This window comes from Pelecanus crispus, chromosome 12, assembly GCF_030463565.1.
Source record: "Pelecanus crispus isolate bPelCri1 chromosome 12, bPelCri1.pri, whole genome shotgun sequence".
In the NCBI taxonomy this organism is placed as follows: Eukaryota; Metazoa; Chordata; class Aves; order Pelecaniformes; family Pelecanidae; genus Pelecanus; species Pelecanus crispus.
The window spans coordinates 20,491,211-20,517,148 of record NC_134654.1 but is presented as its reverse complement, the minus strand read 5'-3'; the positions used below and the strand labels follow the sequence as shown (position 1 = coordinate 20,517,148).

Genomic DNA, 25,938 nt, shown 5'->3' with positions numbered 1-25,938 from the left:
AAGAAATCAGGCCTGACAAACCCTGCTGACAATCCACGCTGAAATGCCTCCCTTGGAGCCCGGGGTGTCCCTAGAGACGCTGCCGCCCCCAACAGAAATGCTGCACAAAAGGAAAACCGTTCTCAGCCAGAGCAGGTCCACTGGGATCAGCACACAGCTGGCCTACAATCCAGAGCCCGATGAGCTCAGGGAAATGCGTTGGACCTGCCTGGACCCTGGAAGTGGGTTTTCGCCTGCATGGTGTCATGGGGGAAATATCCAGCCCTTCATGCATTTGTCTCCAGCATTTGATATACTTGGAGAGCAGCTGCTGGGACAAGGACAAACTCGCCAGGCATTTACCCACTTCCTCAGGGAGGTGGTTGGCCAGCTCTGATCCCCATCCTGCGATAACAAGGTGCATGAGTGGGGGATGCTCAGGTATGTCTACACAAGCTGCAGAGCACCTGCAGATGGAGGTATTCTCATTAATACTCAGTCCTGCCCTTTCCTAGCTTCATCGTCCGCTATCTCAGCCTTTAAGCAACTGCTTTGGACGCACACTAAACCACAACCCTCACGGCTGCAATGAAAAAATCAGCTTGGCCAAAGTACTGCCATTTATTTTGCTTGCAAAACCCCTTTCAGAAGGCCAATATGCTGCAGGCTTTCTGGCTGCAACTGGGCTCCTCTCAGCACGATGGGGGACAGGCACTCCAGCCAGCAGCAAGGACGGGTGGCATCCATCCCTGGACTTGGAGAGCTCCTACCTCCCCTGGCAAGAGGACAAACACAGTGCTCATGGCACAGCTGGGAGCCAAGTGTGCCAAAGCCCAACTAAGCAAGGATTTGGCTCACCAGGACCACGACACAACATTCACATGTCCTGCAGCCAGGGGAGCCCCAGAGCAAAAGGCAACAAGTCCAGCGTGCCCGCTGCACCATGGAGAGCATTTACCTGCCCTTGAGCTGATGGTGGTGCTCCTTTGGAGGTGTCATGACAAGGCCATACTGGAAAGTGGAAGTGAGACTCATCCTCTCTCAGCCACCTTGAAGTGTCCAGTCCACCCTTTTTATCTGCAGGGAGCAGAGAGTGAGCAGCACCTTCAGGAATTAAGTCAACCTGAGACAGGATCTGTGTGTCCGCCTCCATCCGCTGTCTGCTGAGGGAGCTTGCTTAGACAATACACCCAACTCCAAGATGGGCACCACTAATGGAGAGGATCTACTCAGAACAGAAGTAGCCCCAGCCTGAGGAGCATCTCCTTGCAAAGAGACAAAACCTGGATGAAGATGCAGGACACTGGATCGTATGCTTCCCAGATCCATCCTGGATTCTTCTCTCCCAATATCAGTGCCTACAACCATCAGCAACAGCCTTGCAGCATAGCCGGATGGGACTTCTTTGTTGGCACGCTGCATTTTCTTGCTGTTCTTCTCCTGGTCTGTAGCATTTGCACATTTGTAGAAATGTGAGAGAATAGAGGTGCTGAAGGAGGGAAATATCTTTGTGGGGATGAAATGTGCCTGGAAGTCCAGAGCTAACCTCGGCTCTGGTGGTCCTCTTCCGTTCCCAGTGAGGCGTTTTTAAGATTTCCCAGGCACTGGCCCTTGCCACACAATCAGGACCTCTGGTAAAGCTTCATGATATTCTCATCATGAAGCTTTTTCCACACCTGCTTCTCCAGGTTGAAGTCGTGGTTAGTGTAGAAAATCAGACGTTTCCAGTCCTTGTCATAGTAGTGATCTGAGTACTTCTCGTGACCCTCTGTGATGTAGCCATAGGCACTCACCTGGGAAAAACGGAGGGCTCACTGGGGAGATGTACCAAGGACAGAGGGAGCTAAGTGAAATACAGGACAGTTCCCAAATGGGGAGGGAGCACAGGACAGGGATGCCAGTCAGAGCTCCTCCTTCCAGACAGTGCTGTGGGCAAGAATCATCGTGCCCTTACCTGGTCACAGAGATGGAGGGCAGTCAGCAGCAGGAAGGCCCCCGTTGTGGGTCTGTACAGCCGCCAGTACGGTTTTTCCAGACTTTCAGATTTTAAAAACCTGCAGGAGGAGAGAAGAAAGCACAGAGCAGTTGCTGGGTGTAGTGGTTCAAGCTGGGCACACCTTGTTCCCCTGTAGCCTGAGTGGCATCTTCCCTCCTTGCAGCCGTTTGTGGCCATACGAGGCATTTCAGACAAGCCATGAGTATGCCCATGTGTGTGGGTACCACTGTATGCTCAGTAAAGCACGAGACCAGCCCAGAATGCTCCATAACCTGTACTGCAACCTAAGCCCAGCTCTGCCCCAGCTTTATGGAAGTGGTAGGTCTTGAGGCAGTGGGGATAAAGAGGGGGTAGATTAAAGGATCTAGTACGTTAAAGCCCACTCTTAAATCTGTCCTTTGCCTTGTAGTGCAGAATTGACTCTGAAGCTCCCTGTTATATCCTACTCCCCTTCCACATTTAGGAGTGAAACGAGACATAGGAAATGTGCAGAGGAGTGTCACAAAACTTGCTAGGAGCTGCAGTGTTTTGTGCCAGCAGTTGTTAGGAAGGTAGGAGTCCACACCAGGAAAAAATAGCATTCGAGCCCTCTTGGCCTTGGAAAAGACCCAAGTCAGAGGGGAGACAGCAGAACAAGCAGGGAGGTGCAAGCCATTTCGCATTGCATTTGCCTTCTCTCAGAGAAGGCATAAGTCAGCCCTCAAGGAGACCGAAGGGTAAACACAGCCAAAGCAGGGCACAACAGGAGCTCTTCTTCTACATCTCTTGGTCACGTGTGGCCCACGATTGGCAGGCCTTACGGTGACAGTGTCCAGCAGGCTTGTGAAAAGGATTAGAGAGGCAAAGAAGAGCAGCCAGGCCAGGCAAATGGGATGCTGAAGAAGTGCCTATTATTGTGTTTGAGGGCACAAACAACCTCCTGTGTCAAGAAGGGATCTCAGGAGAGAAGGGCTGTTACAGAGCCTTCCTCCAAGGTGCTAAGCAATGGGGAACATGAAAGGTTGGTCCTGAACTGGATCGACTATTCTGGCACTTTAGCAACTCTCTTCCCACATCTCAAGTTGCCATTTGCCCTGGACCTCTTTTGGATGCAGAAAGCCAAACTGTCAGACGGTTGTTGCTTCTCCAGCTCACAGACGTTGGACGTCTACCCACCACTAACATCCCACTGCAGCACCACAGAGAATTTTAACTGACTGCACACTGATGAAGCTTACCCCCAATCTGCTGGTGTGGTTAAACTGCAGTTACAAGGGAGTGAGCTGGGAGGAGAAAGCCCAGAGAAACAGAGATGGTGCTGGCCAGAAAAAATAAGCCTGTTAGAACACATAACCCCCAGCTCACCTGTTTTTCATGTATCTGAGGAAATCAGGGTGAACTACCAGGTATTTGTCCATTGTGAAATCTTCATCGAATCTCTCCCGGGGCCTCTGCCTAAGGACAGGAATGGGGAGACTCAGGACAAGCGCCTATATTTCATCACAGCTGGAAAGCATCAGCCCTGATGCACTTGGTGATAAGAGAAGAACGACAAACACTGTTGTCTTGGTTTTGGGTGGGATAGAGTTAATTTTCTTCCTAGTAGCTGACATAGTGCTGTTTTGGATTTAGTTTGAGAATAACATTGATAACACACTGACTTTTTAGTTGTTGCTAAGTACTGCTTATGCTAGTCGAGGACTTTTCAGCTTCCCATGCTCTGCCAGGTGCACAAGAAGCTGGGAGGGGGCACAGCCAGAAGAGTTGATCCAAACTGCCCAAAGGGCTATTCCATACCATGTGACATCATGCTCAGTATAGAAACTGGGGGGAGTTGGCCAGGAGGCTGAGATCACTGCTTGGGAACTGGCTGGGTATTGGTCAGCAGGTGGTGAGCAATTGCTTTGTGCAGCACTTACTTTGTATATTATTATTATTTTTACTATTGTTTTCCCTTCCCTTTCTGTCCTATTAAACTGTCTTTATCTCAACCCACAAATTTTACCTTTTTTTTTTTCCAATTCTTTCCCCCATCCCACTGGGGAATGGGAGAGTGAGTGAACAGCTGTGTGGTGTTTAGCTGCCTGCCAGGTTAAACCACAACAGTCCTTTTTGGTGTCCAACGTGGGGCACGAAGGGTTCAAGATAACGACAGATCTAACCAGAGTGTGTTAAAACAAATTTATTGTAAGTATTCATTATATTAGTTTAATAGTCACTGGTTGCAATGTTGATTCATTTGCTCTCAGAGTTGTTGTGCTTGTTCTCACAGTTGTGCTATGTAACAACTTACTTGCTGTATGCATTCCCTGTGGTGCTGTTTATCACCTCTGGGAGCTGGATTAAAGTTATCGCTTTGCTGTACTGTATAACACTGGTTTACGGTATGACAAAATTATTGGTCATGAGATTGTACTTAGCACTGTCCTCGTTCCCATACTTTGGGAGCCTCAGGAGCCATTTCTCAGAAACTATTAATAATTACACTTTTTACCTCTTCTCCTTGGAGAACTGATTATTGGGGAGACAGAGGGGGATGCTTTCCCCTGCTCCTTCACCACCCCTTTCTCCTTTAGGCTAGTTACAACAGCTCTTGAGAACTTTGAATATCCTTGGGATATTCAAACCAGCATCCTCCTACTGCTATGACCCCTGAATGCAGTTCAGGTCTTGTTTAGGGTTAAACAACTATTTAAGAATATCATCCAGAGACTGACCAGTCACTCCAACCCCCATGACAGGCACTGCAGTTACTCAAATCCCAGTGACAGGCACTGCAGCTACTCCAACCACCATGATATGCAATGCAGCTACTCAAACCTCAGCAACAGGCACTGCAGTGACTCTAACCCTAGTGACAAACACTGCAGCTACTCAAACTCCAGCGACAGGCACTGTGGCTGAACTAGAGAACCAACCCGTGCCGGCATCAGTCGCCCCTATACACAAGAAGAAATACACAAGAAGATTGGCTCATTCAGTAAGGGATGAAAATGAACCAGGGCCATCACAAGAAGAGGAGGAGGCAGCAGAACCCATAAATGAGATGGTAGCCACCTGATCCCTATCCCTGAGTGAACTGTGAGATATGGGAAAAGATTTCAGTCATCGTCCAGGTGAGCACATCATCACCCAGCTGCTCCAATGCTGGGGTAATGGGGCAGTAATCTGGAATTAGAGGGCAAGGAAGCCAAGCAGCTGGGATCCCTTTCTAGGGAAGGGGGCATTGACAAAGCAATTGGAAAAGGGGCACAAGCCCTCAGCCTCTGGAGACAACTCCTGTCAGGCATGAAGGAAAGGTATCCCTTCAAGGAAGATGTTTATATGTCACTCAGGCAAGTGGACCACCATGGAAAGAGGAATCCAGTACCTGAGAGAATTAGCCGTGCTGGAGGTGATTTATAGTGACCTGGACAATGAGCAGTTACCACAGATCCAGATAAAGTCAGGTGCACACAACCCACATGGCGGAAGTTTGTACGGAGCGCACCATTGTTGCATGCAAACTCACTGGCAGTAATGATCTGGAAAGATGGAGAGGAACAAACAGTGGACGAATAGACTGGCCAACTCCAGCAATACAGAGTCTCTTTCCCTCCCTACGGGCCTGTGTCTTGGCTGTGGAAAGACTGTCTAAAAAACTGTCCTGAGAGTCCCAGCAACTCAAAGAGGATATGTCCTACTCCCCACCTGTATGGACCAGTATCTCAGCCATTAGGAGTAAGCATTCCTCCACCCAAGAGAGAGGATATAGTGGATACACACCGTGGGTCACCCTGTGGTTTTACCTGTGTAACCATGGAGAAGACATGAGGCAGTAGGATGGAAAATCTACCTTGACCCTAGAGGCACGGGCATGTGAATTGCAAGGAAAAACAATCACAAAAAGGGGTTCTTCCAGGAAAAATGCTGCTCCAGTTTCCAGTGGGCAATTCCCTAGACACAGTAGGAGGGCTGATCCTCCCCCTGATCTCAATAAAGGGGCTTTTGATTCGTACTTACAAGAAGTGAGTAACAAATACTATGACCAGGAGTAGAGGGGCCCTGCCTCCAGCCAGGTGGAGGAAAGGGACAATTGGGTTTACTGGAGTGTGTGGATTCGATGGCCTGGCACATCAGACCCACAGGAGTATGAAGCTCTAGTGGACACCAGTGCGCAGTGTACCCTAATGCCATCGAGTTATAAAGGGGCAGAACCCACCTGTATTTCTGGAGTGACAGGGGGATCCCAACAGCTAATCATATTGGAGGCTGAAGTGAGCCTGACTGGGAATGAGTGGCAAAAGCACCACATTGTGACTGGCCCAGAGGCTCTGTGCATCCTTGGCACAGACTGCCTCAGGAGAGATGGTATTTCAAGGACCCAAAATGGTACCGGTGGGCTTTTGGTATAGCTGTCTTGGAGATGGAGGAAATTAAACAGCTGTCCACCTTGCCTGGTCTCTTGAAGGACCCTTCTATTGTGGGGTTGCTGAGGGTTGAAGAACAACAGGTACTGACCGCTACCACACCAGTGCACTGGTGGCAATACCACACCAACCGAGACTCCCCAGTTCCCATCCATAAGCTGATTCTTTGACTGGAGAGCCGAGGAATGATCAGCAAGACTCGCTCATCCTTTAACAGTCCCATGTGACCAGTGCTAAAGTCTAATGGAGAGTGGAGACTAACAGTAGACTGTCGTGGTCTGAATGAAGTCATGCCACCACTGAGTGCTGCTGTGCCGGACATGCTAGAACTTCAATACGAACTGGAATCAAAGGCAGCCAAGTGGTATGCCATAAGTGATATCGCCAATGCATTCTTCTCGGTCCCTTTGGCAGCAGAGTGCAGGCCACAGTTTGCTTTCACTTGGAAGGGCATCCAGTACACCTGGAACTGGCTGCCCCAGGGTGGAAACACAGCCCTACCATTTGCCATGGACTGATCCAGACAAGGGTCTGGAACAGGGTGAAGCTCCGAACAACTGCAGCACATTGATGACATCATTGTATGGGGCAACACAGCAGAAGAGGTTTTTGAGAAAGGGAATAAAATAGTCCAAATCCTTCTGAAAGCTGGTTTTGCCATAAAACAGAGTAAGGTCAAGGCACCTGCACAGGAGATCCAGTTTTTAGGAATAAAATGGCAAGAGGGACATCATCAGATCCCAATGGATGTGATCAATAAAATAACAGCCATGTCCCCACTAACTAGCAAAAAGGAAACACAAGCTTTCTTGGGCGTTGCGGGGTTTTGGAGAATGCATATTCCAAATTACAGTTTGATTGTAAGACCTCTTTACCAGGTGACCTGGAAGAAGAATGATTTCAAACGGAGCCCTGAGCAACGACAAGCCTTTGAACAAATGAAATGGGAGACAGTTCATGCAGTAGCTCTTGGGCCAGTCTGGGCAGGGCAGGATGTAAAAAATGTGCTCTACACCTCAGGTGGGGAGAATAGCCCCACCTGGAGCCTCTGGCAGAAAGCACCAGGGGAGACTTTAGGTTGACCTCTAGGATTTTCGAATCAGGGATACAGAGGACCCGAGGCCCACTATACTCCAGCTGAGAAAGAGATATCGGCAGCACAGGAAGGGGTTCGAGCTGCTTTGGAAGTTGTTGGTACTGAAGCACAGCTCCTGCTGGCACCCCGACTGCCAGTGCTGGGCTGGATGTTCAAAGGGAGGGTCCCCTCTACACATCATGCAGCTGATGCTACGTGGAGTAACTTGGTCCCACTGATCACACAACGGGCTTGAACAGGAAACCCCAATCACCCAGGAATCTTGGAAATGACCATGGACTGGCCAGGAGGCAAAGATTTTGGCATATCGCCAGAGGAGGAGGTGACGCATGCTGAAGAGGCCCCACTGTATAACAAACCACCAGAAAATGAGAAGCAATATGCCCTGTTCACTGATGGGTCCTGCCGTCTTGTGGGAAAGCATCAGAGGTGAAAGGCTGCTGTATGGAGTCCTATATGACACGTCGCAGAAACTGCTGAAGGAGAAGGGGAGTCAAAGCAGTTTGCAGAGGTGAAAGCCATCCAGCTGGCTTTAGATATTGCTGAATGAGAAAAGTGGCCACTCCTTTATCTCTATACTGACTCATGGATGGTGGCAAATACCACCACAGGGTGGCTGCAGCAATGGAAGCAGTGCAACTAACAGTGCAGAGGCAAACCCATCTGGGCTGCCATATTGTGGCAAGATATTGCTGCCTGGGTAGAGAACCTGGTCGTAAAAGTACATCATGTAGATGCTCACGTACCCAAGACTTGGGCCACTGAAGAACATCAAAACAACCAGCAGGTGTTTCAGGCTGCTGAGATTGAAGTGGCTGAGGTGGATCTGGACTGGCAACATGAGGGTGAATTATTTATAGCTCAGTGGGCCCATGACACCTCAGGCCATCAAGGAAGAGATGTAACATATAGATGGGCTCACAATTGAGGGATGGACTTAACCATGGACACTATTGCACAGGTTATCCATGAATGTGAAACATGCACTGCAGTCAAGCCAGCCAAGCAGTTAAAGCCTCTGTGGTATGGAGGATGATGGCTGAAATACAAATACGGAGAGGCCTGGCAGATTGATTATATCACACTCCCACAAACCCACCAAGGCAAGCACCATGTGCTTACAACGGTGGAAGCAACCACCAGATGGCTGGAAACATATCCCATGCCCCATGCCACTGCCTGGAACACTGTCCTAGGCCTTGAAAAACAAGTGCTATGACAACATGGCACCCCAGGAAGAATTAAGTCAGATAATGGGACTCATTTCTGAAACAACCGCATAGACACCTGGGCTGAAGAGCATGGCATTAAGTGGGTATATCACATCCCCTGTCACACACCAGCCTCCTGGAAAATCAAATGATACAATGGACTGTTAAAGACTACCCTGAGAGCAATGGGCGGTGGGACATTTAAACATTGGGATACACATTTAGCAAAAGCCACCTGGTTAGACAACACCAGGGGATCTGCCAATCGAGCTGGCCCTGCCCAAACAAAACTTTTATGTACTGCAGAAGAGGATAAAGTCCTTCTAGTGCATGTAAGAAATATGCTGGGGAAGACAGTCTGGGTTACTCCTGCCTCAGGCAAAGGCAAATGCATTTGTGGGACTGCTTCTGTTCAAGGACCTGGGTACACTTCATGGGTAATGCAGAAGGAAGGGGATTTGGTTTTGAGTGAAAACAGCCAGTGAACTGAATGGTATGATGTTAATTGCTGTGTAGAATCACAGAATGCTTTGGGTTGGAAGGGACCTTTAGAGGCCATCCAGCCCAACCCCCTGCACTGAGCAGGGACAGCTTTAACCAGATCAGGTTGCTCAGAGCCCCGTCCAACCTGACCTTGAATGTTGCCAGGGATGGGGCTTCCACTACCTCTCTGGGCAACCTGTGCCAGTGCTTCACCACCCTCATTGTAAAAAACTTCTTCCTTATATCCAGTCTAAATCTATCCTCCTTCAGTTTAAATCCATTACTCCTTGTTCTGTCACAACAGGCCTTGCTAAAAAGATTCTCCCCATCCTTTCTGTAGGCCCCCTTTAAGTACTGAAAGGCCACAATAAGGTGTCCTCGCAGCCTTCTCTTCTCTAGGCTGAACAACCCCAACTCTCTCAGCCTGGCCTCATAGGAGAGGTGCTCCAGCCCTTGGATCATTTTTGTGGCCCTCCTCTGGACCTGCTCCAGCAGGTCCATGTCCTTCTTGTGCTGAGGGCTCCAGAACTGGGCACAGTACTCCAGGTGGGGTCTCAGAGTAGAGGGGCAGAAAGGGTTCACTTGCCACCCCAATTGTGGACTTGTTTCCACTCCTCTAAGACCCTGCCTACATCCTGGTGGGGGGAGGATACTGGCTCCCTTTTGTCATGGGCTTTCTCTGGAGGCTGTCCTTCATCAGGTTTCCAGGAGCTCAGAGCGTGGTTCCACCAGTCTATCTCTTGCTCAGACTCCCTGATGCTCCGTAGCCTGTCTACTTCCTCTCTTAGCTCTGCCACCAGGCCAAGTAGATAGTCCACTTGGTCACAGCGCACACAGCTGTTCCCTCCACTGCCATCTGTTCCCAGTGCAAGCTGGTGGCAATCCCTGCAGCTGGAGACCTGGACAGCTGTGTGTTTCTCTGGGAGTTCAGTCTGGGTAGATACAGCCTTCCTGGGTAGTGCAGAGGATACAGCCTTCTGCCAGGTGGATACCATAGCCATGCCTAGGCTCCCTCTCACCAGCTGAACTTACTGAACCTACCTCTTGAGCTAGGAGGGGAATTTGGCCTTCCCCACACACCCTGCTCATATAATATAATACTGTATGGCATCACTTTTATGGTCGCTATATGCCATATCAGCAGTATTACAGTAAGAATCACCCAGATTAATGAAGAATGAACTTCAATAAAGCCAAGCAAAGTGCAGCTTGGGAACTGGCTGGGTATTGGTCAGCAGGTGGCGAGCAATTGCCTTGTGCAGCACTTACTTTGTATATTATTATTATTATTTTCCCTTCCCTTTCTGTCCTATTAAACTGTCTTTATCTCAACCCATGAATTTTACTTTTTTTTTTTTTTTTTAAATTCCCTCCCCCATCCCACTGGGGAGCAGGAGAGTGAGCAAACAGGTGTGTGGGGCCTGCCAGCTGCCTGCCAGGTTAAACCACAACTGTTAAATTATTCTGCAACACCTCCCAGGTTATGACAAAGCCTCCATAACCTGTGTGCATTGCAGAGGAAGAGATCAGGGAGGAGAGGCAGGAGACAGGAGGATCAAAAGCATGTGTGTGTATAGACAAGAACTGGTGAAACCAAGCCTTCATCCATGAGTAGGCCACCATGTACAGACACCAGACCAGGCAACAGCACATGTTCATCCCAGAGGAGCACAAAGCTTTCTCCAAGCTCTAGCCACACATCCTTGAAATCAGCTACTTCTGGGAAAGAGGTATATTGATTACAGCAGTGCTCAGAGCTGTGGAGGAAATAAGGTATTTCTCCAGACAAATCTGCCAGGGGAGGGAGGCTTTAACCTGGCTTTATCCTGGCCTGCACCTCAGCAGGGCTGAGCACTGTGGAGAGGAAAAGGGCACAACAGAGAGCTCCACACTGAAGTGTATAGAGGTGGGGCCAGTTTGTTTTACCCGTACTCGTTCAAAAATCCTTTCCTGATGTTCTTGTTCAGCAGAAGAGCCTTCAGCCACTCATAGTCTCTATCTCCCTCCAGGAAGTGAATGTATCTGACATGCTAAGAAAACAAGTGAGCATTAATGAACAGCGGAAGAGAGACACATCCTTTAAAAACAAAAAGCAAGCAGGCATCTAGGCTCACTGAGTTTCTTGGACACACATCTTCAGTCTGCAGCTTTTAACTATCCCACAGAAGCAGAATGGAGATAACATCTGCTGTGCAGCTACTTCTACATGCCAGAAGGCTGGAGTAGGACTGATGCAGCTTGCCACTGCAGATACTCACACCAAGCCAAGCCAATGCAGGTTCCCTCACTAAGGGTAATGCTAATGTGTTAGCTCAGCCCCTTTGTTCCTCGTGCATGGTAAGATCAGAACTGAAGGCCACAGACTAACAGCATCCCATCAAAGCTGTGCACACATACAGCATAGGCCTAACTTACTTTTCCCCGCGGGATGTTGCTGAACCCTCTGTGTCCCAAGATCTGGAGTGAGGACACCAGGGAGTAGGCTGTGAATCCATAAAAGGAGGTTTTTGTTCCCACATCTTTTTCATAACCTTTGATTACAGCCCCGCTCACCCTGGCCAAGGACATCAAACAGAGGAGCAAAGTTAGCAGGTGACCACTGAAAACCCTCGCATCCATGTTTATAACAAGAAAAGACAGCATTAGTCTGGAGGAAGGGAGGATTAGGCCCATTTTGAGCTACACCTCTTGATCTGCAACAGAGCCCCTGCTTTGGAGATGGCTCTTTCTGGCTCACCTGTGAACCCAGGCTCTTCCTGTGTCTTTAGGAACTTCCCAATTCCTTTATGTTTTTCATCTCCTCCTGCCATTAGTCATTTTGGCACTTGGGAATCAGTGCAATACTACAAGAGGTGAAGTTATCCAGCTGTAATTATCTGCTAGGCAGAATAAGCTAGCTGTGTATCTTCTAAAAAGGAAGACTGCCTTACCGGAAGACATAGTCATGGGAGTCAATCTCCTGGCCCATGCCAGAGTTATTCAATATTCCTCCATTCCCCACGACAGCACAGCTGATGCATGTTGGCACGCTGCTGTTGCTGTTGGCCAGGAGCAGCTGCTGGTGGGGATTTGGGGGCAGCAGGGTCATGACTTCCTTCACCACTGTGAAGCAAACATGGTGGAGAGTTAGCACAGTGAAACCACCACAGTTTTCACCACAAGATCCACCCAGCCTGATGCCTTTGACAGGGAGATGCTGCAAACCTCCAAGCTACTTGGCATAAGGTTCCTGTTGGGAGTTTGATGGTCCTATCCTGACATGCCCTGAGGAACTCACGTGAGTAATTCAGCTCCATGAAGCCATACGGAGGTGCGAAATGCTCCAGGCGGTCCCACTCACTGTCACTGAAGTATCTCTTGTCTGTGAAGAGCACAATGTTGGGCAGGAAAAGACCTTGCAGCCAGTCAGACTTGGCAGCTTTGGCCTTCACCGATTCAGAGCAGGTCTTGAAAAACAAAAAGAAAACAGTGAGGACTGATTAGCAGGGAGCTGATAAACCTGACTGAGAGCCAGTGCTTGGGTGCCTGTGTGTGAGAGTACTGGAGAGAAGTACAGAAACTCCAGCAGTACATCATCTATTCCCCTCAGTGTCCCCATCACCATGAACATGAGGCATAATTTCAGCACTGCATCAATAACTAGCTGGTGGAAAGTCACCTACAAGGAAACCAGCATGACTCCAGGTCTCTGAGACTTTCCTCTTCAGAACAACAGGCCTGTGATGCTCACATATCTTACTGGCTTTGGGCCTCATTAACAGATGCAAATTAGTATCTGTAATAGGTCTAACCTAAATATATCAAATAAGGCTAGCAGGCCCTGTTGGCAACACACCTCACAAGGTCCTGGCCTCAGAGTGCACATGAGCAAACACACAGAGGAACATGTTAGATCAGATCACCATTATTGCTCCCTTTAAAGATAAGAAAAAGCGTGCAAACAACTTGTTCAATGTCATGAATGAATCACAGAGAATCATGTGGCTGAGAAGGGAATCCAAGTCAGCTTATCAACTCTAACAAGAGGGGTCTCACTACAGCTGGCAAGAGTTAGGCTGTGTGTGCAGATGGAGAGCAGAAGGATGAGATGTCATCCAAAGGGATCTGGACAAACTGGAGAGATGGGCCTGTGTGAACCTCATGAGGTTCAACAAGGCCAAGTGCAAGGTCCTGCACCTGGGACGGGGCAATCCCCGGTATCAGTACAGGTTGGGGGATGAAGAGAGTGAGAGCAGCCCTGCAGAGAAGGACTTGGGGGTACTGGTGGATGAAAAGCTGGACATGAGCTGGCAATGTGCACTTGCAGCCCAGAAAGCCAGCCCTATCCTGGGCTGCATCAAAAGAAGCGTAGCCAGCAAGTCGAGGGAGGTGATTCTGACCCTCTACTCTGCTCTGGTAAGACGTCATCTGGAGTACTGCGTCCAGCTCTGGGGCCCTCAGCACAAGAAGGACATGGACCTGCTGGAGCAGGTCCAGAAGAGGGCCACAAAAATGATCCAAGGGCTGGAACACCTCTCCTATGAGGCCAGGCTGAGAGAGTTGGGATTGTTCAGCCTAGAGAAGAGAAGGCTGCGAGGACACCTTATTGCGACTTTCCAATACTTAAAGGGGGCTTACAGGAAAGATGGGGAGAATCTTTTTAATAAGGCCTGTTGTGACAGAACAAGGAATAACGGATTTAAACTAAAGAAGAATAGATTTAGACTAGACATTAGAAGTTTTTTACAATGAGGGTGGTGAAGCACTGTAACAGGTTGCCCAGAGAGGTGGTAGAGGCCCCATCCCCTGGCAACATTCAAGGTCAGGTTGGATGGGACTCTGAGCAACCTGATCTGGTAAAAGCTGTCCCTGCTCACTGCAGGGAGGTTGGGCTAGATGACCTCTAAAGGTCCCTTCCAACCCAAAGCATTCTATGATTCTGTGAAAAGGTGAATTGGCAACACCTGGGAAAGACTCTCCTCTTGTTGATAAGGAACAGGAAACAAGAACAGGAAACAAGAACAGGAAAAAATGTTACTTTTTAACCATCATTTCTCCAATGGGGCACACATACACATGGTTGAATTTTCACCAATATTGACAGAAAAATCTTACAAATGGAAACGGTCCCCACACTACTGTCTCCAAAGCAGGCAGGTACATGCTTATCAATCCTCATCTAACCCTTCTTCTTTGACCTTACTTGGACTTTAATACAGGCAACTAACAAAGCCTCTGTTCCTGTGCACTAAGACCCTCCCCACCATCATAGCCAGCATCATTCTTCACAGCCACAGCACAAGCATCACTGCTGCCAAAGCCTTTGACTTGCTTTGGTACATAATGTGCTTGGGTGAACAGGCACACAGAGGCATTCCTATTTCTGTTCCGTCACCATGACCCTGCTTGTTTTCTTTAGTTGGGCTGCATAACACAAAGATTAAGGCAAATCTGGGGATTGTAAACCTGAGTCTTCATAGGAATGCAGATGTTCAGTTTCCATTTCTCACCTGATCTCTTGGGGACACCTGTATGAAGACTGCCGTTTAGTGCCAGACACCTAATGCCTGCCCATAGGCATCATAAGACTAGGTGTGACCCAACTTACCTTAGGGTGCCATGCCACACATACACTGCATTGGGTGCCTAAGTCCCCTATGCAATATAAATTAGAAAGGCAAAAGCCCATCTAGAACTCAATCTGGCCAATGCTGTAAAAGATAATAAAAAATGCTTTTACAAGTACATTAGCAATAAAAGGAGAGCCAAGGAGGATCTCCATCCTTTGCTGGATGTGGGGGGGAACATGGTACTTAATGCCTTCTTTGCCTCTGTGTTTAACAGCCAGACCGGTCATCCCCAGGGTACTCAGGCCCCTGAGCTAGAGGATAGGGATGGGGACCAGAATGGAGCCCTCATAGTCCAGGAGGAAGCAGTTAATGACCTGCTATGCCACCTGGATGCTCACAAGTCTATGGGGCCGGATGGGATCCACCTGAGAGTACTGAGGGAGCTGGCAGAGGAGCTTGCCAAGCCACTTTCCATCATCTATCAACAGTCCTGGTTAACAGGGGAGGTCCCTGATGACTGGAGGCTTGCCAACATGACGCCCATCTACAAGAAGGGCCGGAAGGAGGACCCGGGAAACTACAGGCCTGTCAGCCTGACCTCAGTGCTGGGAAAGATTATGGAGAGGTTCATCTTGAGTGAACTCAACAGGCAAGTGCAGGTCAACCAGGGGATCAGGCCCAGCCAGCATGGGTTCATGAAAGGCAGGTCCTGCTTGACCAACCTGATCTCCTTTTATGACCTGGTGACCCGCCTGGTAGATGATGGAAAGGCTGTGGATATCATTTACCTGGACTTTAACAAAGCTTTTGACACCATCTCCCACAATATTCTCCTTGGGAAGCTGGCAGTTCATGGCTTAGACGGGTGTAGTCTTCGCTGGGTAAAAAACTGGTTGGGTGGCCGAGCCCAGAGAGTAGTTGTAAATGGAGTTAAGTCCAGTTGGCAGCTGGTCACGAGCAGTGTTCCCCAGGGCTCAGTTTTGGGGCCAGCCTTGTTTAATATCTTTATCAATGATCTGGATGAGGTGATTGAGTGCACCCTCAGTAAGTTTGCAGACGACACCAAATTGGGTGGGAGTGTCGATCTGCTGGAGGGTAGGATGGCCCTGCAGAGGGACCTGGACAGGCTGGACCGATGGGCCGAGGCCAACTGTATGAGGTTTAACAAGGCCAAGTGCCAGGTCCTGCACTTGGGTCACAACAACCCCATGCAATGCTACAGGCTTGGGGAAGAGTGGCTGGAAAGCTGCCTGGCTGAAAAGGACCTGGGGGTGGTGGTAGACAGCCGGCTGAACATGAGCCAGCAGTGTGCCCAGGTGGCCAAGAAGGCCAACAGCATCCTGGCTTGTGTCAGGAATAGTGTGGCCAGCAGGAGCAGGGAGGTGATTGTCCCCCTGTACTCAGCACTGGTGAGGCCGCACCTGGAATACTGTGTCCAGTTTTGGGCCCCTCGGTACAAGAAAGACATTGAGGTGCTGGAGCGTGTTCAGAGATGGGCAACAAGGCTGGTGAAGGGTCTGGAGCACAGGCCTTATGAGGAGTGGCTGAGGGAACTGGGATTGTTTAGCCCAGAGAAGAGGAGGCTGAGGGGAGACCTTATCGCTCTCTACAGCTACCTGAAAGGAGGTTGTAGTGAGGTGGGTGTTGGTCTCTTCTCCCACATAGTTAGCGATAGGATGAGAGGAAATGGGCTCAAGCTGCGCCAGGGGAGGTTTAGGTTGGAAATTAGGAAAAATTTCTTCACGGAAAGGGTGGTCAAGAATTGGAACAGGCTGCCCAGAGAAGTGGTGGAGTCACCATCCCTGGAAGTGTTCAAAAAATGGGTAGATGTGGCACTTTGGGACATGGTTTAGTCTAGTCTACCCTTGATTGGTTTAGAGTAGACTTGGTAGTGTAGGTTAATGGTTGGACTGGATGATCTTAAAGGTCTTTTCTAACCTAAACGATTCTATGATTCTATATATCAAGGCACCTAAGAGTGGGATCACCTCGTAGCACATCTCGAAGGAAAGATATTTTCCCCAGCTTCTGATGCACCTAAGCTCCAGAAAGGGCTGCTCAGGCTGACTTCCAAAGTTCCTTTCAAACTTCCACCCATGAAAATGCGTGCAATTGCAGTAAGTTCCCATAGTGGAGCATGGTGGAGGACTGGCCAGGCTGAGTCGTACATATAGGTCTCCCTCTCTGGCTCCCAGCAGCATGTGCATATACCAGCAAGTTGACCTACCAGCTTGGAGATCATCCTCAACCACGAAGGGCACACATGCCCAGTGGACAGCAGACAAGGAGATCACCAGGGAGGCATCCATCATTCTTGGCAAACACACACATGGCCATCACACCTACCGATGGTGGAGATGAGCTGTCCAGCAGGTACTTGTCCTCAAAATCCCACCGTGGCTCAGACTTGAAGTCAGCAGCCCTCAGTTTCTTCTTTTCTGTCACTGCAGCAGCCTGAGGAACAGGTCTTACAGTTTTCACTGATGCAGGAGGGTCTTTTGGCTTTGTTTGGTCTTTGGATATGTTGTTTTCATGAGCTCCCTTCACCCCAGAGGATGGTTTCACTGTTTCCTTCTCCTTGACTCCCTCTACCCTGGGAAGTGGTTTCACTATTGTCTTTTCCTTGGCTTCTTCCACCCCTGGGGCTGGTCTTACTTGTTTCTCCTTGTTTCCCTGCACCCTAGGGGCTGTTTCCACTGTTGTCTTCTTGATTCCCTCCAACTTGGGGGGTGGTTTCACAGCCATGTTCTCCTTGGCTTCCTGCACCCTGGCAACTGGTTTCGTCATTTTCTTCTGCTCCTCCTTTCCTTCCCATCTTGGTGTCCCCTTAACGGTATCTTGTTCAAGCCTTGTGATGTCTCTCTCCAAAGCCACCTTTAAAAAGCTCTTTGAGTTCCCATTATCAGAATAGTTTAAACCCTGTTGCTCTTTGGTGTCCACCTGTAGTGTATCTGGGGCAAGTTGGAAAATGTTCACTTGCCTGAATGCAATCAAAGAAAAAGCAGACACATCACACACACTTTCCACTTAACATTGAACACCTTCCAGCCCATTTCTAGTGCTCTTGACTCTGAGCCCCTCTCTGTGCTTCACAGCAACCACTGCATATGACCACCACACTCAGATGACTTTCCTTGGCAACTGCCACTGAGTTTCTGCAGGATACTGGATGAATTCAATTTCACTTTTCAACTTCCCACACCATTCTGGCCTGATTACTGCTTATCTCTCCACTAAACAAATCCCAGAGGTTACACACTCCTCTTCTGCACTTGGCAGTAACTGCAAATCAGCACAGAACAGCTTTGCCCTGCACCGGGCAGGACCCCTGGCAATGTCCCCAGAGCACTGCAGGACTGTTTTGGAGATCCTGAATTCAGGACACAGGACACACCATGAAGGGAGCCATCTGGATCTCTTCTTTGCCAGCAGAGACAAGTGCTTCAGCAACAGAGCATGAAGATCTTCCAGAATTCAGTCAGGGAAGTCTAATAAGAAGTGAAACTCACTCTTTTACCATACATCACTTCTTGAGCATTTGGGGCCACAAGGCACTTTTTCCTCTCCTCCTCCCCCTTAGCCAGCTAATGCAATGGCATCACACTGCACTAGCCAGGTACACATATTAAGACAGGCACTCTGAAGCTATTAAAATACACTCTGAAGCTTAAAAATGTAACATATCTGCATTTTTAGCAATCGCCTCTACTATTGCAGCTGCCCTGTTGCCTGATTCAGAGGCACAGGCAGGTACAAGGATATCATAGGAGGATACAGCTGCCAACAGCAGAACCACCACCTGCAACAAGACTGCGCTGAAACCCAGGAAAAAAAAAAAATCAAGGCAGAAGTGGTGGGGTTTTGTCCCAAACATTTGTTCTTATCTGCACATGGCTGGAGGGTGGAACAGGAAAGAGGAAAGTGAAACATTTCTGCAGCTGAGCTTTTATGTATGGCAAAGCTTTTCAGGATAAACCAGCATAGTTGTGGCAGCCTGATTTCACACTCATGTTCACCCTTTGCATGATGCATTTGTTTCAGAGCTGTGGATTTTTTCCGAGGCAATAAATGGGGGGGAAAAAGGCACCTCTGCAGGTAGTAGGCTGTAGATAACAGTTCAATCGCTGCTGAAGCTTCAGAGTGGTATGGCATTCATTAAAGTGATTAGGAAATTACAACTAAGGAGGCTTTTAAAAATCATTTTGTATCAGATAAATACTTGAACCTTTCCAAAGCTGTTTCTAAGAAAAAGAGGCTGTGGTAAATGGCCTATCACCTTTTCCTCTACCTCCCCTGATAATCATTAGCCAGTTTCAACCAAGTATGCGGCAGTTGCTTTCTATCATAGTGCTTCATGTAGAAACTTGTGTTACTGTTTACTGCCTAATAAGAGGAAAGATTTTATGTATACACCCTAAGTAAGGAGACATTTGGTAAGGTAGCTCAGGCAGATCTTAAATCCCTGGATGATTTTCTGTTGTATTTTTAAGATGATGTTTAAAATTTTGAAATTAAAGGGCAAAGAACAAATGCAACAGGACAATACGACAAACCACCCCCCAACCAAGACTTTCCATACTTGCAGTCTCTCAGGGCACAGATTCCATCCCAGCTCTATTACACTTCAATTTCAAATACCATGCCAAACATACAGAGACCAAAATGTAAAACTGAGGGCCCTTCACATCCAAAACCTTACCCCCTGCAGTCAGACCCACATGGCCACGCACTTGTGCCTACACAGGTCCCTGCTTTCCTGACCAGCATTTTAAATCCAGACAGTTGGTCAAAGCAACTCATCACATTTAAGGATCTAGAGTTCAGATGGCAAACAACTGCAGAAGCTCAATGATATTTACTGTTTTTTTCCTCTCCATTTACAAAGCCCTAGGACAAAGAGAGGATAAAGCCATGAAAATGCTGCTTTGTATATTTTACATTGCATATAAAGGTACAGAAAGAGACCTGACACACAGATAACCACATACAGCTCATGCCTAGTTGTGTTTTACTTAAGTTGCAAAAATATGGACACTTCCATTATCTGAAACCCCAGCAGAATGAAATGGCTTCAAGCAGCTAGGTGTAAAGAGCCAGTTCCTGTCCCAGCTCTTCCACTGACAGGCTCTGTGATAGAGAACAACTCACTTCACTTCTCTCCACCTTTTCCTTCTCCCAGCCTCGCTTGTGCAGATTCTGACCTCTCCTAATTGATAGCTGTCCTCAAGATGTGGTCTCAAGTCAGTGCAGCTGAGCTAAACTCATGCCATCTCCAGAAGAGATCTAGGTGTTCCCAGCCTCACCCCTCCTGCCTGCCCCCACAGCATCAGCCCTGAGAGGTCCAGCTGAAAACTAACCCCACCAAGGCAAGCCAGATGAGCTCATCAGGAGAGCTGGGACCATATGAGGACTGGTGGGGAGGTGGGGAGTGGTGTTTCCTATACACAGCATAGGGCACCAACACATAAGCAAGCCACGCTTGTAGCAGAAAAGGCTCAGGTATCTGCTGTGCTCATGCATGGTTTACCTGCCAACGATTCTGGAGACATTTTACTGCAGTCTACACTGCAATTCCCTCCACACCCATTCTTGTAGGATTTACTTGACCAGTTATATAAAAAAATACATTGATCATGTGTGCATAACGTTGGTCTCCCAGTATGCAGAATATTTATATTAGGAATCAGATGTTGAACTTGCTGTAAATTTGAAGGTATCCCACCAAATTCAGTGCCCAGCAACGCAGTCTGGACTACGGCTGAGTGAGGTCCTTCTAGGAGCCACAAGGAAAAGCAAATACTGTGTAGTGCCAAGTATGAAAACAGGTAGCATCAATAAAACAAAAGCTGCTTTCTTAAACAGCTGTGCAAGGAAACACTGGAAACTAGTGATCCAGCAGAAGCAAGTTTTCGACTGTGGATCTTCCAGCACTGTGCTTTGATTGTACACAACATGCTCTGCTAAAGCAAAGTGGTCATCTAACTCCGATCAGAAGTGCAAGTTTCAGAGTAAAAAGACAGAGACAGAGGGAGAGACAGAAAGCGAGCACAAGCACTCTATCCAGACAGTGCATATCACAAGGAAGCAGGTCTCTTACCTGAAAACCCTTGTCTTCAACAAGCCAAACAAGGAGCTGAAATTAGCAATGAAGATGCAAAAGTGTGTTAAAACAATGAGCCAGATAAGGGCTCTGGGAATTTTAGGAAGCCTTCTCCTGAAAAACCACATAGTCGGATGCCCGAGAGCAACAGAGGCTCTGCTGCTGCTGCCCTGAGGTGCTCACTAGGCAGTGCTTTCCAAAGGTGTGTTGAATGAGTGGGCTGGTCTTCTCTCTGGATTTCCCTACAAGAACGTATACACCCTCTCTCCCAACATTCTCAGACACTCCACACACTGATCCAATTTCTCTCAGACAAGACAGCAGCTTTGCACTGTTCCCATCTATCACCCTAAGCTTACTGCAACACAGAGTGGGGAAACAAACACCTTCTACTACAAGCAACGGAAGTTTCCTATATTTTCCTTAATGCGGTTAGTCCAGTATAAGAAGGAAACACTTTACCGTTAATCTGGTGGAAGTACCACTAGGAACATCTGTGTGAATTATGGAAGTAGCCATAGTTACAGTCAAAGAAATTAGCTTTCAGACCACCACTTGCCCAAGAGCTCAGGCAAGATTCTAGGCATAACCATAAACAGATCTTTATTGTAGCTCCAATCCAGAAGCAATCCCTGCCCCCAAAAGCTGATGGCTAGATACACATCCATTTTACCTTGTGATTGCTTTGAAACCAGTCAAAGTAAGACTCCTTGCAAGTCCACCATAGAATAGAGGAGTTTGTGTTTAAAGGCAGATCAGTGCTTGGGTTAACCATTAGAGGACAGGGCTTAGAGTCAGACAGTTCCCTCCCTCTCTAATAAAGCTGACTTGTCTTTAGGGCAACTGGAAGAACTTCAATCCAGCATTTCACTGTCTGAAAGGTGCCAACTCAATCACAATTTAACCCTGCTATTGCTGACAAACTTGTTACACGGGCCTGTCTGCAGCTCAGGTTCCCAAGCTGGCTCAAGGGTGTGCCACCAGCTCTGAGCTGCTTGTACAGACAGCAGCAATATACATTCTTCAGCTGCTCTTCTTTGTGAGCTCTCAGTCAAGCTTCCTCCAGCACCAACTCTAGGACTGGTCTTTTAATTTTGGCTTTTGAACTCTTGCCCCATCACTTCACAGGGATCACAGAGTGGCCAGGAAATGATAGTTATGTCAGCTCACCACTAAAACAGAACATGTATGGATTCGAGTCTGTGGCTAGCTGTAGAATTTAAAAGAACTAGATTACCCTGGTGACCCCCACGGCACAGCACCTTGAAATTCAGTTGGTTTCAAGGGAGTATCTAATATATCTGAATTTTTATTCCACATAACACCAAAATATGTTTCAAGTTTCTTGTATCTGTGAATCATGCCATCATGGACAGACAGACAACTCCCTTCTACACTACTGCCCTTAGTGCGACCCTGGTCATTTGGGTTTTGTACAGTACAATCAGGCTTTGCTCATCAACAGTGTCAATTAAAACAAAGCTTCACTAATGCCATATGCACAGGAAACGCTCCAAGGGTAATGAAACCCTGCTGCAACCCTAGGGGTTTGATTTACACTTGATTTGAGCCATGAGCATATTCAGACCTGGGATATGTTGCTTCTGATTGATAGGTAGCACCTAACAATCTCTCTCCCCATCCCAGGTTCCACAATACATATCTCAGCCTCTCCTCTTCATGAAAATCAGTGGTCTGCCTGGAGATCGATCTTCGGCAGTCCAGAATACATCTCCTCACCAGCAGAGGGAAAGATTAGCAGAGATGAACACCACAGCCAGATAAACACTTACCTGTACCAAAGATGTAGTTTTACATGCTATAGTAAAGGGCTATTTTGATTCATGGGGAGCTGTTAAATATTAACCCTGACAGGTGAAGGGGAGACGGCCATATTGCTTCTTACAACCATAGGCTGCTTTTGCACAGCTCTTATCAAAAATCAAGCTCAAATATAAAAAAGCTTTTGTTGACAATATCACAAATCTCAGAAACTAGTACCTACACTGTTACTGAATACACAGAGAACTGAAGGTGTTTGCTCTAAGTTACAGGAAAGCCAGTCAACAGGTTTCGCACCTACCTTGCACCCCTCCACGCATCACAGTAAAAAGCTGCAAGGATTCCCACTACGAGGCTCAGCAGTAGCTGCATTTCTTTATTGTCCATACTTCCTGACAAGTTACTCTCTCTGGATTTAAGTGCAAGACATCGGTTATCAGAGGACCTAGGAGAGAAAAATGAAACAATTCCCACTACGAGGCTCAGCAGTAGCTGCATTTCTTTATTGTCCATACTTCCTGACAAGTTACTCTCTCTGGATTTAAGTGCAAGACATCGGTTATCAGAGGACCTAGGAGAGAGAAATGAAACAATAACACAGGTTTGAAAAGCCCTTGAAGAAACACAAGGGAGGTTTAGTCCAGGGTGCAACCCTGCCTCCAGCTACAGCAAAACATTTCACTATTGCTCAAACTGAGCCTAGGATCAAAGGAGATCTGTTGAACAATTACAGGCACTGAGAAAGGGATCAGCCAAGGTATTGCCATATTCCTGGGCAGCCCTCATTAGCTCCAGGCAATTCTAGAGAGGTGGGCTACAGGTCTGGGTGTGCAGCAGGCAAGTAGCAACTCTGTGGCCACAAGATCTCCAAGGGGACATTCTTACAGGAATAAGTATCAGTCCTGAAGCACTGATATGCAGCGTACACAGCAATGGCTTCATTTTAGCCTTCCTCTTTCAAGCCCTATGCACCTTCAGGCATACTGCTTGGAAGAAGCTGCTTGTGTGCGACTACAAGGCCTTTTTTGTTAATAGGGTCCCAAAGGGAAATTCTGGAGGCAGCAAACATTTTCCTTCAACCTCCTCCATGTTACATTACTGCAAAACCAAGAGCCACAAGGGATAGCAAGATTCCTACAACCAGAAAAAGACAGCTTTCTTTGCTTTTAAGGAACTGTGCTGGCAATTGTGGAGAACATGTCCGTAGTACTGTATGTTCAGCAAAGACTCTGCTTGGGGGAATATCCAAATCTCTGGCAACCACATTAGTCAAAAGCAGGCTTGCTATGCAAAGCACACAGCTTTTCACCTTCTTGGTGTAAGAAAGGAAAACCTAAAAAAAACCTATCAGAGTACTGCCTTTCACTTCCTTGGAATATTATTTCATTATCCTCCACCACTGAAATCGGTCTGTCAAAGCTCAGGCAGCCAGGCTGGTTAGCTCAAACATGAGGTCAGATTGGGAAATGGGGATGTATTGTAACTCCTCAGAGATGGCCTGCTAAAGACTGAGGCCAAGAGCAGAGCTACTCCCTTGTAAAGCTCTGTAAGAAGTGTGATTCCTGGGATACACAGGGCTCCCAGCCCACAGACAGGGAGATAATAAGCAAAGACTGCACCTAACACAGGGGTTGGCAACCTCTGAAGGGCCACAGGCCATATGCCAGCCTCCTTTTCCAAGGTTTTGCATGTTTCTCTGGCAGTCCTACCAGCAATCCCAGGAGATGCTGCTTCTCTCATGGTGCAGAGACTCCGAGCCCAGCACTGCTGCTCCATGTTCAGTGTGTCCAGCTACCAACATCAATGCCCACACCAGAAGTTCTTCTATTCTTTAGTGCTGTGAAAGTAAGACTTTTTTTTTTTTCTTAAGCAAACTCTACCTGGGACTATCAAGTGAAGATGGTTATCTGTTAGCCCTTTCCCACCTCTAACAGTCCATTTAATTCCACATCCACTTAACTACATCCTTAGTTACATCTGGAAAAAATAAAAGGCAGATTTGCCTTTCTGGGTTTTTTTTTTTTCCATAAACAAAATTTATCTCCATTAGATCTTAAGCTGTGCGTGTGTTGTGGGTGTCAGCTAGAGTCTGAACAACTCATCCTGTGCATGTTCTCCAGGTGGTTGTGTATCAAATCTTGCTTACTTGCCTGTGCCCTGTGTGCTTTCCCACTTTCCCATGACTCTGGGCTAGGGGACATCACAAGATGTGCTTTAAGGACCAAGCTGTTCTACAAACTGATCAAGATTCACTGTAGGACAAACCTGTCTTTCAGTGATGTCCACAACATACCAAAACCAGTACTTGACTGGAAGCCTGTGGAATAAGGACCTGCTAATGAAGCTGGGGATGTTTGGACCTGTTCACAGTATTACTTGATGATATAAGAACTGAGTGTTATAACTCGGAGAGAAAAAGAACATTGCCTGCAGCATGCAACTACTCAGCAGTCATGCCTGTGGGTTAGCAAAGGCTAAGCTAGCAAAGGCTTGGCTTGGAAATGGTAGGTTCTTGTTTTCCCCTCCCAGTTCAGTTGTCATCTTCAGAAGCACATGCTTTCAGGCTGAGAATACAGGGCAGAAAGAAATTACAAAAGCAAACTCTGCACAGCTATTTGTCTTGCTTTCACCAAACAAAACTGATAGCCCAACAGCTCCCAAGCTTGCCTTAATTCCACACTCGCTGGCCATTTTCCAGCAAGTCCCTTCCCTTCTACGCCAAACCTTCTCTCAGAGACACTGAACAAACACCCAGAGACAACAGCATTTACCAGCACAAAGCCCCCACCGCTTCTACTGCTGCACTTGCAAAAATACACACAGTTTTGTCGCAGAGCAATGCCTCAGAGAACTGCACCAGGAGGTGGGAACAGCTTAGTGAGCCAACTGGTCTGTGTTCTCCACAGGCTGAAATGCCCCAGGAGAGAAAAAGTATCTTTCACGGTGGAATGCTAGCAAGCACCTCCTCAGCATCCACACAGCAGACTTGCAGAGAAGGGAACACTTTCTGTTTTTTTATTAGTGCTGTTTTGACTGCTTGGTATCCAGCCCCACCCAGCTAATGCCCCAGTAAAGAAACTGCCTTGAATCTATGTTGTAACAGCAGATGATATGGGTCCAAGCTGGAATACCTCCCCCTCTCCCACACAGTAATGGGAACATAGGCAGGCTCCCCCAGCCAGCTCCCACACACCAGGGAAAGTCCTTGCCTGGAGCAATCACTGGGAGATTGGGTATAAATGCTCTGAATTTGCCCATATTACAGCCTCACTGGAAGTTGTTTCAGTTCTTTCTGCAAGCACAATGACTACTCAGCTGTTGAGCACATTCCCTGTGGCCACAGCCATAGGTGTT

General features: G+C 47.8%; 1 protein-coding gene across 1 annotated transcript; it reads right to left on the bottom strand.

Annotated features, from left to right (window-relative positions):
* Positions 1 to 1,601: 1,601 nt before the first annotated feature.
* On the bottom strand, positions 1,602 to 20,930 carry ST6GALNAC1 (ST6 N-acetylgalactosaminide alpha-2,6-sialyltransferase 1). Its single transcript, XM_075720058.1, has 9 exons — positions 20,800 to 20,930; positions 17,049 to 17,682; positions 12,431 to 12,599; positions 12,084 to 12,255; positions 11,569 to 11,707; positions 11,080 to 11,183; positions 3,320 to 3,409; positions 1,934 to 2,033; positions 1,602 to 1,772 (listed from the first exon to the last, which is right to left on the bottom strand). Exons 1-9 carry the CDS (start codon positions 20,928 to 20,930, stop codon positions 1,602 to 1,604), a joined length of 1,710 nt encoding a protein of 569 aa, XP_075576173.1.
* Between the last annotated feature and the right edge of the window lie 5,008 nt (positions 20,931 to 25,938).